Source organism: Ostrea edulis, chromosome 6 (assembly GCF_947568905.1).
Source record: "Ostrea edulis chromosome 6, xbOstEdul1.1, whole genome shotgun sequence".
Taxonomy (NCBI): domain Eukaryota; kingdom Metazoa; phylum Mollusca; class Bivalvia; order Ostreida; family Ostreidae; genus Ostrea; species Ostrea edulis.
Window position 1 is genome coordinate 2,286,720 of NC_079169.1, and position 15,334 is coordinate 2,302,053.

General features: G+C 35.2%; 1 protein-coding gene across 2 annotated transcripts; it reads right to left on the reverse strand.

Annotated features, from left to right (window-relative positions):
* Window positions 1-371: 371 nt before the first annotated feature.
* LOC125646300 (40S ribosomal protein S16) lies at window positions 372-15,130 on the reverse strand. 2 transcript variants are annotated; one of them, XM_048872531.2, is made up of 6 exons: window positions 15,061-15,130; window positions 14,904-14,952; window positions 14,314-14,415; window positions 6,945-7,041; window positions 6,391-6,438; window positions 372-551 (listed from the first exon to the last, which is right to left on the reverse strand). In XM_048872531.2, the coding sequence occupies exons 1-6, from the start codon at window positions 15,066-15,068 to the stop codon at window positions 406-408; spliced, it is 450 nt and encodes a 149-aa protein (XP_048728488.1). In that variant the 5' UTR covers window positions 15,069-15,130; the 3' UTR covers window positions 372-405. The 2 variants fall into 2 exon arrangements, 1 of the variants encoding a protein (XP_048728488.1); XR_008796116.1 differs by having other exon boundaries at window positions 527-4,014; window positions 4,857-6,438; window positions 15,061-15,119.
* Window positions 15,131-15,334: the final 204 nt, after the last annotated feature.

The window sequence follows — 15,334 nt, forward strand, 5'->3', positions numbered from 1 at the left end:
AGTAAAAATAAAAACCAATGACGAACAGCTCTAAAACCTTGGAAATGTCAAATAAGCGAAAATCGGAAGATATGCCGCGAAATCGTAAGGCGTATTTTCGGCCCTAAAATTGTAAGCCTTTCGCCAAAATTGTGAGGGTTGGCAGCTCTGTAAGTCTATAGTTCAGGTATAAAGCAAAAAATCACTGACATATGCATGCACGTGTCAGTGATACAGCTGTCTCTCCCACAAAGAACCAGCAATTGAATACTCAGCTATACTGGTAAACACTATTCAGAGATCACTCAGACCAGATCCGTGCCATTTGTATCTTGACTGCAACCCTTCACTACAAACAAATCTTTTCGTTTTGAAAACAAGACAGAACACCATTTTCACTTGTCAGTGTATATTTTAATGACCATTTTAACGGTAAGATTTCTGGTAACGTGCACGAGCACCTGGACCTCCAAACTTCTTGGGCTCGCATCGTCTGGGATCTGCAACCAACAGAGTTCTGTCATAGCTGATCAGTACGTCTTTAATCTCCTTCTTAGAGGCTTCATCAACATCTGCAAGTTGGACAAGGTTGAGTTATAATTCAATTAACTCCGTTCACAAACATTACTTTAAACTAAAAAGTTTAAAGACCAAAGTTATAATTCAATTAACTCCGTTCACAAACATTACTTTAAACTAAAAAGTTTAAAGACCAAACTGTGTAACATTGCTATACAGCAGATCTCTTATAACCATGGTACTTCTTCACAGTATCCCCCCCCCCCCTCCCCCCAGGGTCATGGTGTGAACCTGAACTGACACATTTGTGCCTTTGTGATTCCCTGTACAGTAACCAATGCTTCTAGTGCAGTGCTGGGAAGGAATCATTTTGATTCATTATACACTAATTTGATATGTCCAATAGATTCAATGAAATATGTACATACGTACTTTAATACAACAAGTTTAAATTATGTTTTAAACTATAAGGAATGAAAATCACTTTGCTGTAAGCGTGAATTCATCACAAGTGTGTTCACTGTAACCATGTTTTACTGTACATACATGTATATCAACCTTAAATTTAAATTCCTTTTCTAGCCCGGGCAGACAGGGTGGGGATGGGCCATGAATTCAACAAACTCAATTCTACTCTACACAAGGATATATGTAATCAAATTTGACATCTTGCATCCTTGTGTTCTTGGGAATTTGATTTCTTATGTTCACCCTAAGTCCTCTAAAATTATTTTATAACACCCCATCCTATTTTCCAATTAAGGCCTTTTTTTTATCGAGTTGGTTTACGGATCCGCCAAACTGATTTTTTGGGATGTTGGAAGAAAAATAAAATGGTTTTTCACTCCTTTTTATATTTCCGACACTGTAATTTTTCCTTTTCACAAAAAAAGGAAAAAAAGAAAGAAAAGAAAATAGATTCCGCTGGACTGGATATTTGGACAGAGACCAATCAAAATCTCGGGACAGTCCATAATATTCATGTGTGGAATATCAGTCAACTTCAGCCGGTGCTAACAATTATTCTGCACCTTAGTAACAATGCTGTTTGCTTCCAATAAGTTATCTGTTTATGAAACTAACTTCTAATTAGCATTAGTTATGCATTGCATACCATTTAGATATGTAAATCCCAAAAATAAAAACAAACACTTGTTTTCAGATGGCATCCATGACGTACATTGGGTTGCACTAATCACCTAAACAAGTATAACCCTACCTGACCTTACCATGCATACATTTTGCTGAGTATACACTTTTAAATTCTTATTAATGAATTTTAAAGAAATATTCTTCATAATTAATATGTGTAATTCTTCATATATTGAAAGAGGTTGAAAACATATTTAACATTATTGAATTCATTCATTGTATAAAATTTGTTGACTACCAACAATAAATTGATCCGACCTATTAAAATTCAGAATTTTTGAATAAATGTTTAGAGGGTTTATGAATTTTATTTATAACTTTACTTGACTTCATAAATAAGACTTTAAAACTTAGAAGTAAATTTTACACAAAATATATGCTTGGTAAGGTCAGTCAGGATTTTAGTACTTCAGGTGATTAGTGCGTCCCTATATATGTCATCTTTTGAATGGAAAAACGATGTGGTTCTTTTATTTTGGGATTTACATAACTAAACGGTAAACAATGGACATTTGATAAAGATAGAAAGTTAATTTATTAAACAAATAACATTTCTGAAGGAAACAGCATTGTTGCCAAGGTGCACAATAGTCGCTATATAGCACCAAGTTGACAGTGAAGAGAATATTCAAGTTGATAATAAAACATTGACCTCAAATCAAGTTCATTTTTATTACTTGACATTTTGTCATTTGAACTTTTTTTTTTTTACCTCCTCTGAATGGATTTGAAAATTTTGAAAATCGTAAACCAATTTAAAAAAAAAATTGGCCTAACTTGCCAATGAAAAGGGGCATGCTCCTTCATTTTATCATATGAAATGAAAAGTCGGAACAACTGACCATGATTATAGTTTGATCAGGTAATCCTTTGATATTACATGCATGGAGAACAAAATATAATTGTACCTCTAACATATTTAGTTAAGAGCTATTCCAGAAATAAATACATGGGAGGGGGGGGGGGGGGGGGGTAGAAAGGCACCTTTTGTACATACCAAGCACCCATAAAAAAAAAAAAAAAAATAATTGCCCCATGACCCATCAAATTGATAAAACTCATTTTACAATGACCCATCTAATTAAAAAAAAACCTAACCAGACCAAATACCCTGCAAACATTATACATCTAATGAGATAAGGGCACTTCACTGAGAAAAACTGCAATGTACATTAATAATGATACTACTAGTATGCATTTTGTTTCACTTCACAGCTTGATATTGGTATTTACCTTATAAACTAACACGTCATTCACTTGTAAAACATGCATTTTCAAAATGAAATGTTTCAGGCACTTTTTTTGATACATGGGAAATATGGCTGCCTGCAAATGCTCCATTCATTACTGGGTTCATATGCAGCAGTAGGTGTGCTAATTCTTTTGCTATAAACAGAGATCATTCATTCAAATTTGGGTATATTGTTTTATTTTTTAACTATCATACAGAAACCGAGTACTCTTTTGATGGTTACTACTTGTCTCTTGTAAAAAAATTTCAACTGATTGCATTCTGTATCAAACTCAAGAGTTCAATAAAATTCTTACAGATTTTAATAGCTTGTTTTGTTGATTACTGTATTAAATTTATAGGAGAAGGGTTGAACACTAACAAATATGTTTAAACCCAAGCCAGGAACATATTGTCCAGTAGCTATTGGTTTTCAGGATTAATATAGATGATTGTACATTTCTGCAGTAGATTCTCATCTTTTATGAATAATCTCACAGCTTTTATTTTCATGCGGCCTTTGACACAGCCATGCTCCATGATATTGGTTTGGCCCAATCATTAAGGTAGAATGATGACCTGTACACGTCTAATGTCTGTGGTTTGGCATTTCATATTGACTTCACACTACATCTCTTCTTCTATTTTTATATTTAAGCTTCTTAAATGAAATAAATTGATAAATGTTCTGTTCTGAGTATCATCTTTCATCAATATTTCATTTAGACTATACCAAATAAGAAAGACGAATTACTGACAGGATTTTCTTTTCTCTTTTATAATAACAATGCCTTATGAGGGATGGGCCCTTCATCAAACTGGCTTGTTTGCTCAAGAATATTGCTCAAGATATTCTTCATACAATTATCATGCTTATGGCACTGAATAAAATACTGTTTGTGATGTTGCATTATCTTGACATGTATGTAAATGGTATGACAAAGTGTGCAAACATATCAATGCGAACTCTTTATAAACATAACACATCAACTTTCAATTTTTTAAAACATATTCAAACATTGTCAGCTTAACATATAAGCACTAAAGGTAATTCCAAACTAATGACTAGTTTAGACTTTTTGCTCAAATTAGACGCACAAGAGATTTTTTTTTTTGCACTATAAACTTCAGTTCTGTGAATCAGTCTTCACGAAAACATTTAAAACTTGCTGGCCAGTCGGACCAGTGAACTGTCTGAATTTACTGGCCCACAGTGAAATTTACTGGCCCCCAAAATTTCCATAGTACATGTTTATCACATACATTATGGAATGCATTGTAAAACTGTACAATTAATTTACTGAAACTATGCTTATTACTCATATTCACATCCACCCTAAGACATCCTTTCTGTCGATACCAGAAAAACAACACCGTACATGGTATTTTCTCTCTCTCTCTTCACCCGCAAACAACAAATTCACGTATTTTTCACAAACATGAAAACAGCCCGAGTGTACCTTAGGAAGTAGCCTTCTTTACCAACATCAAATGTAAATTAACGATTGATTAATTCTATAAACTATTGAAATTGCATAAAATCAGAGATAACTGCAATTGACGAAATTCATTTTAATTTGACAATGCAATAAAGCAGCAGTTACCGGTGTGCAGTGCGATACAGAACGCGGCCATTTTTGTTGTTTCAATAAGTTGTTCGTTGAATATTCACGTGATCAACGTACAAGTTATCTTGACAATTACAAGTGTAGACATAGTTATCGTTCTTTACTTTAAAGAAATAAACAAACCACGATGTCAAAACACTTACTTTATGCGCTATTTATTAATTTATTTTTATTTGGATGGTAATTTAAGTAAATAAGACGTTTAGAATATCTAAATCCAACATTATATTCAATGTGACTTGGAAAAAGTCTACAAGCCCATCGGACTTCCTGATTTTTTAATTTCAAAGACCCGACCCTAAAATTCACTGGCCTCGGTCTTCGGACCACTGAGTTTTCGTGAAGACTGGTGAATGAAGCCTAAATTATGATGAAAGGAAAACTTATGTAATTTAAAAATACAGGAAATTGTGTTCTTTAATAGCAAGCCACCAAACTATTTTGATTTAAAATTTTAGATTTTAATACTATAAAATGAAAGCACACACAAAAAATATTTAAAGAAGCTCATATGCTTTAAATGCAGTGGGCATTTACAAAGAAAACGTTAAAGGCCAAAAACAACACTTAAAATTTAAGAGTGAGCAGGTCCAAAAGAACAGTGAATGAATTTGGATTAGCCTAAACATGATCAGCAATGGAGACAAAATATTGTTATTCATTCAAAAATTCTTCCTGTGATAAATCAGATTTTTTCACTACACTATCTTAGTAGTAATACCAACAAATCTGCTTTGTTATTTTGCTCCCTTGTAAATGAGACACAGTGCTTTTCTAAATGCCACTTCAAGTCAGCAACTGTTAGTTGGCCTAGGGGTGATCCCTGGTTTTTCAGATAATGCCTCTTTCTCCTGTCTCTGATGAATATATTTTTTAATGTCATCTTTTGAAACACCTATCAAATTTTGAAGTTGTTCTGAGTTTTCTGTGTGATCACTCTGCTCTGCTTTTTCCATGTAAAATTGAATGTTCTTAGATGGAAGATAGTCTGGACAATCCAAAAAATTGGGTAAATCCATTGATTTTTCAACGAAAAATATTTATAGTCGGAGAGTGAAAACAGTACAAATCTCGAGAGGTTTTCGGGACAAACATTCTAGTAGTCAATGACGCGGTAATGCCTGTGCGACATTGTATCACAGTAGTTCTGAAGAAACGATGTCACATCAACAATCAAAGGCATCTATGGCGGGAATGTTGGAAAGATTGGGAGTCCAAGTGATGCTATTATCATGAAATGGGTATGGATATGTTTTTCCACGAATCGTTCATCTTCTAATGGAGGCCTCTATATCACCATCACACTGACTGGTAAATAAAACGCATCGGTACTCTCGCATAAATCAACCAAGGTTTGCCTATTTTTATTAGAAAACGGAATACCTATTGATTTCAAAATATTCCAAAAAAATCGATGCACTGTAAACTGTAATAATCTACAGAGTTCGCCGCCATCACGTCCCAAGGGACCCTACTAAATAAACACGCCTCAATTTGAAGAGTGCCGTAATGGAAATAGAAAGTTATACGCTACAAAGAGCGACAACTCGAATAGTTCTATGTTACTTCCGATTTCGAAAGCGTGTTTTCAATTTTCCCTCCGACATTTTGTAACCAACATGACAAGAGTGACAATAAAAATATTCTGAAAACTCAACACCCACGTGGCACAAAATTAAAAAACAATAGAAACTACCCCCTTCCCATAATAAACATTTTTTTAACAGTCCAACCACAGATCAAATAAAATATGAAAAAATACGACCACCCACACAAAAAAATATCGTTTGCCGCCCGACCCCCCATTTGATCATTTCTGAAATAGCCCTAAGCACTTTTTACCAGTTCTAACACTGAGGCAAGAAAACATGAAATGCTTACATTTCTGGTAGTAGGCCACCAGGGACTTTGAGATAGCCTGTCGGATAGCTGCAAAACAAAAACAACAAATGTTACCTTCCCATTATATCAATTTATTTTTCTCAAGCACATTTAACAAATATCTAAAATGACAAAAAACATATATACATGTATCTGTTTTATTTAAAGAAAGCAAAAGTATCCATCTCTGATGAAGAACTGCCATACTACACAAAACTATAAATGTCAACAAATATCTCTTCTTATCAGTACAATGTCTACACAAACAGTTCTGTATCATCTCCAGTATCAATAAAAAAAAAAGATACCTCTGATTTGATTCGATAATTGATTAAATTTCTTCTGATTCTCAAACACTAATGTCTATTCATACAGCTTGCTGGGGTGAGTATCTCACTAAAAAGGATCCAACCTAACGACTGACCACGACTATGAATTTCATTAATCATCATATCATCTCTTTTAATCAGTACATTGTCTACACAAACCGATTACTCGGATCAGTATCTTACAAATCTAACCTAACAACAATACACAAGCTCTTTAGAACTTACCATACACTTGGGCTACATGACCACCTCCTCGGACTCGCACTCGGATGTCCACCCCAGCAAATTTCTCCTTACCCAGCAGCAGGACTGGCTCCTGAAGCTGAATAACAAATTAACAGATTAGAACATCTTAAACAGCAAAAAATTAGGTCTTCAATTCCCATTACAAAATTCTTTTTTGATCTCGAGCAACTGTTCAGAGCGCTGTGATAATTTCCTCACCTCTGATCAGGAAAGGTAAGCAGAAACACAATTCATCATATCAATTGCTCCTAGTTTTAGAATGCTATCTCACGAGATTTCACACCAAATTAACATTTCTAAAACAACCCTTACTCAATATCAATTACGTTCAACCCAAACAGAGCTGAAACAATTGTTCAAATATTCGTGAAGGAATATTAAATCATAATATTCAAATGGAAATTTTGGATTCAAATATTTGGTCACATGTCTAATACTCATATGCAAGTCAATGCATCAGTAGAAACTGTGCAGCATTCTGTCATTTTGCTGCTATTGAAAAGAAGTTGGGCGTGGAAGCATTTTTCTCTTAATGAGAACAAAGACAGAGCTATCTACAAACTATGTCCACTTGGTACCACTTCCTTTACAAATGAAGACTCGACACCAAATCTGATCAATCATCGAAAAGGAAACCATCAATTCATCATTTCTTTTCACACCATATTTGTTTGTCATTTACACGTGCAGAAATAAAATGCTGGATTTGATGCAGGAAATTTCTCCAGAAGTGTTAAGAGTGGGGAGGTATATGAAATACAAGTATGGTCAAGAACTGTGTGCTCTTCAAGGCTTATGATGCCTACTTCTACACGCATCAAGGCTTATGATGCCTACTTCTACACGCATCAAGGCTTATGATGCCTACTTCTACACGCATCAAGGCTTGATGCCTACTTCTACACGCATCAAGGCTTATGATGCCTACTTCTACACGCATCAAGGCTTATGATGCCTACTTCTACACGCATCAAGGATTATGATGCCTACTTCTACACGCATCAAGGCTTGATGCCCACTTCTACACGCATCAAGGATTATGATGCCTACTTCTACACGCATCAAGGCTTATGATGCCTACTTCTAAACGCATCAAGGCTTATGATGCCTACTTCTAAATGCATCAAGGCTGATGCCTACTTCTAAACGCATCAAGGCTTATGATGCCTACTTCTACACGCATCAAGGCTTGATGCCTACTTCTACACGCATCAACGCTTATGATGCCTACTTCTACACGCATCCAGGATTATGATGCCTACTTCTACACGCATCAAGGCTTATGATGCCTACTTCTACACGCATCAAGGCTTATGATGCCTACTTCTACACGCATCAAGGCTTATGATGCCTACTTCTACATGCATCAAGGCTTATCATGCCTACTTCTACACGCATCAAGGCTTATCATGCCTACTTCTAAACACATCAAGGCTTATCATGCCTACTTCTACACGCATCAAGGCTTATGATGCCTACTTCTACACGCATCAAGGCTTATGATGACTACTTCTACACGCATCAAGGCTTATGATGCCTACTTCTAAACGCATCAAGGCTTATGATGCCTACTTCTACATGCATCAAGGCTTATGATGCCTACTTCTACACGCATCAAGGCTTATGATGCCTACTTCTACATGCATCAAGGCTTATCATGCCTACTTCTACACGCATCAAGGCTTATCATGCCTACTTCTAAACACATCAAGGCTTATCATGCCTACTTCTACACGCATCAAGGCTTATGATGACTACTTCTACACGCATCAAGGCTTATGATGCCTACTTCTAAACGCATCAAGGCTTATGATGCCTACTTCTACACGCATCAAGGCTTATGATGCCTACTCTACACGCATCAAGGCTTATGATGCCTACTTCTACACACATCAAGGCTTATGATGCCTACTTCTAAACGCATCAAGGCTTATGATGCCTACTTCTAAACGCATCAAGGCTTGATGCCTACTTCTACACACATCAAGGCTTATGATGCCTACTTCTACACACATCAAGGCTTATGATGCCTACTTCTACACACATCAAGGCTTATGATGCCTACTTCTACACGCATGGTTATAAAGTCATAAAAATACTTCAGTCATAGCAAGAAGAGCTTAACATAAACGACGTAGAACATCTATGTAGTTTAGAAAAACTTTAAAACAAGAATTACAAAAATATGAAAAGGGGCAAAACTGAACCAAAAAAAATTTGCAAAGAGTGACACTCAATGTTGAAATATTTAGCTTGAGCAACTGTTCAGAGCGCTGTGATAATTTCCTCACCTCTAATCAGGAAGGTAAGCAGAAACACAATTCATCATATCAATTGCTCCTAGTTTTAGAATGCTCTCTCATACGACCCTTGATATCAATCAACATTTTCACTATCAATGACACCCAAATAAATAACTTAAATGTTGCAATCATTAGTAACAAAGGAAGTTTGGATTTTTTGTCTTAATTAATAAGGTGAATTATTGAAGGGTATTCCATTCTCTTGTTTTGAATTTAAACATCTAAGACTGTGGACCGCTAGGGAGAATCTTGAACAATATGGGGGTGGGGGTATGATTTTTACAAACTTCAATCAGCACTATGTCAATAAACGTTTTCATGTAAATGTAAACTTTTCTGACCCAATGGTTTCTGAAAAGAAGATTTTTTCTATATCTGTATGTAAAACTTTGATCCCCAATTGTGGCTCCACTCTTCCCCCAGGGGGCATGATTTCAATGAACTTGAATCTGCTCTATGTCAATAAAAGCAGGGTTTGACACTAAGGCACGTCCGACCGACCGAGTCTACTAAACGATAGGTCTGGTTAGGTAAAATGTAGATTTACTAGTCCGACTGGTCATGTTGAAAAAATAAACAAGAAACTTTACTTTATATCAAACCATAAGATATTTTATTTTTTACTAAAAGAAAATGACTGTAAAGAGTTTGCAAGCAATCTTGTACAGTGTGATGGCATAATCTCTATTAAGTCGCGGTCGGAAGTGATGTTTTAAAGGACACATCGCATGTTTTTAAACTTTTTAATTTTTTCAGCAAAATTAATTCATTTCATACCTAAAACTACTTTACATGTGTTTTAAATGAAACAGTTTGCCTAGTTTTCGAGTTTGAAAGCGATGAAATTCAAATCTTGCGATATGCATATTTTCTTCGATATTTTACGCGCCATTATCTGTGACGTCATATGCGACCTCGAGCGAGAATATTTGAAAACAGTTGATAGCCATTTCATAAACAGATTAGATTTAATTGACAAACAATTATCACATTAACAGCTTGTAAATAACACTGCATTAGGGTGTTTTGTGCCGTTTAAGGGTGTACTTGCTGTCAGTAGAGAGGATTTGGACTGTTTTTTCCAATTTTCGAAGGAAGGTATGAGGGACAAGACGTGAATATTTTTTATCGGCACAACGACTTTGCCATAAAAACCCCCAGTAGAATTTGTCCCTGTACTTTTTCAAACAAGCACTTGGACAAAGACATAGATAAACTGCGAGAAAATGGTTCTATCGAAGCTACGCACTGTTACATATAGGCCTACGGCATATGCTTTCCGTTCTCATGGTTCTGCTCTCGAATTCAATACACACTCGCACCAACTGACCTTCACCTTGTAACAACATATAGGCAAAACTTTGCTAGCTGTGTCTACCAACTGGTAGTTTTAATTGAACTTTCAATTATAAATAATAAAATATAATATATCCGACTTTGAATTGAATTATAATGCTTTCATGTTTTTTAAGGAACGCGTATGTGTTTACAACAACAGCACGCCGCGCTCCCACTTCCTAAGTAACAACGTTGTTGATAACAAAAAAATAATGATTAGGCCTAATAAAATTGTTGTAATAAAATAATTTAAAAGTATTGTGATTTTCACAATAAGTTTGATCATCATTGTTATTTTTTTTTCTTTTTCGAAATGAACCCGTGACAGTAGGCCTAGTTGTCAATGATACATAATCGTATCATAATTTAGGCCTATCTAACTTCTCCAAAAATAAATTTAATAATAATTGCACTGTTTATTTTAGAAAAGCAACAACGTTAATTACAGTTGTTTACAGAAATAGCATTACCAAATTATGTTTAGACAGTGATCCCATGTAAACATTATTTACTCGCAAATTTATGCAGATTTCATACTTGCTTTTCTCGCTACATTTGGGTCGCTACTTGTATGCACTGGTGGCTAAAAGATATGACTCGGGGAATTTGTCGACATCGAAATAAATGTTATCCACGGTAAATAAATTAGGCCCCTAAAACCCGAGTTTTTAAAAATATCTAACACTACTTTTACAACAAGTTGATCGACGAAGGTCGCATATGACGTCACTGTACCACGCGACTACCTATCTAATTAACTAGGCTTTTTGAAATCGGGGCTTAGATTTAAGTCCGTATTGTGGCTAATTATCGCAATACTTCAGCAAACGAACTATTACAATTAATTTCTATAAGCAATAGGAAGACAAAATACATATAATTCTGTATACTTTGAAAACACGAGATGTGTCCTTTAAGACATCTACTCGATGGTAATGTTAAACAGAGTATTTGAATTGACTATGATTAAGTGTTTATCAAGTTAATAAATTACGTCGTAAACAGCTATTTATCGGTGTTGACATATCTGCGGGAATGTCTCTATATTCAAATTCGACTTCTCGTCCTCAAGGAAAAAAAGAACAGGTTAGGAAAAAACAAAATACCTGCTTTTTGAGAATGGGGCCTTAATTCGGCCCCTACAGACATTTAAAAAAATCCCTGATTTGTATGTAACAATTCCACCCCTATTGAGGTCCCACCCTACCCCTGGGGGCCATATTTCAACAAACTTGATTCTGCATAATGTCTGGAAGCTTTCATGTAAATTTGTACTTTTCTGGTCCAGTGGTTCTTGAGAAAAAGATTTTTAAAGATGTTCCCTATACGTTTGTATGTGAAACTTTGATCCCCTATTGTGGCCCCATCCTACCCCTGGGGTCATGATTTTAACAAACTTGAATTTGCACTATGTAAGAAAGCTCTCATGTAAATTTGTGCTTTCCTGGCCCAGTGGTTCTTGAGATGATTTTCCCTATATATTTGTATGTAAACCTGTGATCCCCTATTGTGGCCCAAACCTACCCCCAGGGTCATGATTTTCACAAACTTTGAATCTGCACTATGTCAGGAAGTTTTCATGTAAATTTCAGGTTTTCTGGCCCAGTGATTCTTGAGAAGATTTTTAAATTATCTCAACTTATTTTTGCATTTTTGTGATTATCTCCCCTTTGAAGGGGCATGGTCCTTGATTTGAACAAACTTAAAAGCCCTTCACCCAAGCATGCTTTTTGCCAAGTTTGGTTGAAATTCTCCCAGTGTCTCTGGAAAAAAGTGAAAAGTTAACAGATAGATGGATGGTCAAAAAATCTCACTTGAACTTTCAGCTCTGACAGGTGAGCTAAAAAAGAAACACAAGGAATATGCGGTTTCCAAAATATTCCAGTCCAAAAGTGCTGACCACCATAACTTTTGTCAGACCAAGAAAAGATGACAACATATTTCAAGTTTCAGCTGGTAAAATTACAAATATGACCATTAAGCATGGTAAGCAATAGGACTGAAATGATACGCCCCCTTCACGATATGATACATATTGCAATACTTATGCCACGATTCAATACTTTCAATACGATACAGTTTACAGAAGAAACCAATAATAACATTGAAGAAGAAATTAACTATCAAGATTCAAAATCATAATTTTAAAAGCAAAACTGCCAAACGGTGAGATGCCTGTTCGCTGTAGCTTAATACTGATAATTAGTTTATTATTATTTTCGTCAACCTCAAGGCAAACAACAGTTTGAACATTATTCGACACTATTTCGTCCCTCATGCAAGTAGAAATAATATGTACAGGCCGAGACTGATGTATTTTACGAAACTCGTTTGTATCAAACGTATCGAACCGAAAATTGAGGCAATGAATTGAACATTGAATTGAGTGTTTATATTGAACAGTATCGATATTTCGGTGAATCGTTTCGGCCCTAGGAAGCAATAACCAATTGGACAGGTGCTTTTTTATGTAAAGAAGTCTCCAAATAATAAAAGGAACGCTCAGTGAAAAGTTTATTGGTAGTTCAAAGTCGGCAGCAAGGCATGAAAAATTAACTTTGATCCCGATATCAATCGCTATGTAAACTAGCTGAGTCACACTCGATCGGGATCGGTGTTCATTTATTGCATACTACTTTCAATTTTGTAAAGAGACATCCATGGATCTTACGAAGTCAAAAGACCAGGATTCAACCCATTTGATTTTAGAGGGGAGGGCGACACTGATTAAATGTTTGATGTTGACAATTTCACGTGTGAACATTTATGTTTAGTCGTTATTTTCTCTGTCATTGATTCAAGACAGGAAGTCCAGATATAAATTTTGTTTTATGTGTTTGTTGTTTATATCAAGTGAATAAGATCAAAAATCAATCAAGCAGGTATAAAAATGGACTATATTTTAAGTAATAGTTATCAAGTTGACAATATTAGATCTTTTTGGAAATTTTATCAGACAAGTGAAGTTGAAGTTCGAACAAGTAAATATCTTTGTTCCTTGTCCAAATGGACAAGTAGGAAAAAAAAGGTTAATGAAGAGCCCTGCTTGTAATACAGAAGCTCAGAGCGCTGTGATTTTGTCATCAACTCTATCAGACAAAGGTAAGCAGAATCACAATTCATCATCACTTCTATTCAGGGCTACACAAACACAACGATGATCAGGCCATTCATTTTACTGGATGAGCAAACTATTTGATGATTGATTTGATTTTTGGCTGTTTTCCGCCACACTCAACAATTTTTCAGTTATCTGGTGGCGCCCAGTTTTTATAGGTGGAAGAGAGAACCCAGATACAATGTACCTGGGAAGAGACCACCAACCTTCCAAAAGTAAACTGGGAACCAAACTATTTGATACACATCTGGTAGTTGCCTGTTGTGCACATAAAAAGACCATATATGTAATATAATTCAAGCATTCTTTTATAGAAAGGAGCAAGTATTTCTGTTACCCAAGTGCTACATATGCGATAAGAAAGAGAGAGAGACAGAATTTGTTTTAATTCGAAAGTTAACTTATATGCTTTATACATATATATTAAATACAAAGAAGTTCCAAAGTTTCTTGCCCCTTGCAAAAAGGTGGGACAAGCAAGATTTTTGGTAGAACAAGTAATTCTATGAGTTACCCGTCCAATGACAACTACTATTAAATTATATTTGTCTAGCCCTGCTATCCCTTGATTAAATATTTCTTCTGTTACCTTGTATCTGAGAACCTGGGGTTCCACGTGTTCCAGGAGACGTCCATTCACTTTAATCAGACCATTTCCACGTTTGCAGTGAGCCACAGCAGTAGCCGTTTTCTAAATAAAAAACCCATTAAAAATCAAAGTATTGAAATTGCTGCTATGATTTGAATCAAATACTCACAACAGGATAAATATGAAAACGCGAGTTTTCTACATTGCAATTGAATATGTAGAATTCATATTGCATATACTTGATATTTACAACGATTTTCAAATCATTTTAGATATTTTTCATTTGATTAACTTCTGATCTTCTCACAAGACGATTGAAACTTACATTATCTTCGTGGATTATACCGCTAGCAATCGTTAATGAAAATGTGATCCGGAACTAAGCGAATGACTATACACACATATGTAAAATTTTCAAAAAATATGAGAAGGGGGGGTTACCACTTAATTACATGTATTCGTATACACTGCAAACTTTATAATTTAAAATATTTCCTCGCACGAAAAGAAACAAGTCTACACAATTTTTAAAACCGAATCAATGTTACTACAGTGATAAAATACCACATTACTAGAAACCACGTGGGTACCTTTCGTCCGAATACTTGTACAGACTGCTGTGGGCCTTTTGGTGTTGACCTGAAATTAGTGTAAATCAATTATTACAGAACATTACAATATAAAAAACAATATTGCACTACTCGTTGTCCATGTGTTAATGTATTTTAGGTGATTTTTGTAACTTACGGCTCCATTTCGAACCACTTCTTTTAGGTGCCGGAAGTAAAAGAACGAAGCGAGGTCCGCAATGCATTATTGGAAAATAGACAAGTGGTCCGTAAAATTATTCGTGTCTTAGCCCTACTAATTCATCATGTTCCTTTCCTTCGCATTACCATTAAGATTAAGAGTACCTCTGTGAAATTCAAATGCAGCTATTGAAATTCATTTTATTTCATTTAACTCAGGTAAAAATCATCAAGGCATGTTAATTCTCTTCTTGACATCATCATATTTTAAA

Excerpts from the sequence above, each read along its gene's own strand:
- LOC125646300 (XM_048872531.2), bottom strand. Across the intron at positions 7,042-14,313 it reads CCCAGGTTCTCAGATACAAG|CTTCAGGAGCCAGTCCTGCT; the intron begins GTAACAGAAGAA and ends TTTGTTATTCAG. Across the intron at positions 6,439-6,944 it reads TCATGTAGCCCAAGTGTATG|CTATCCGACAGGCTATCTCA; the intron begins GTAAGTTCTAAA and ends TTTGTTTTGCAG.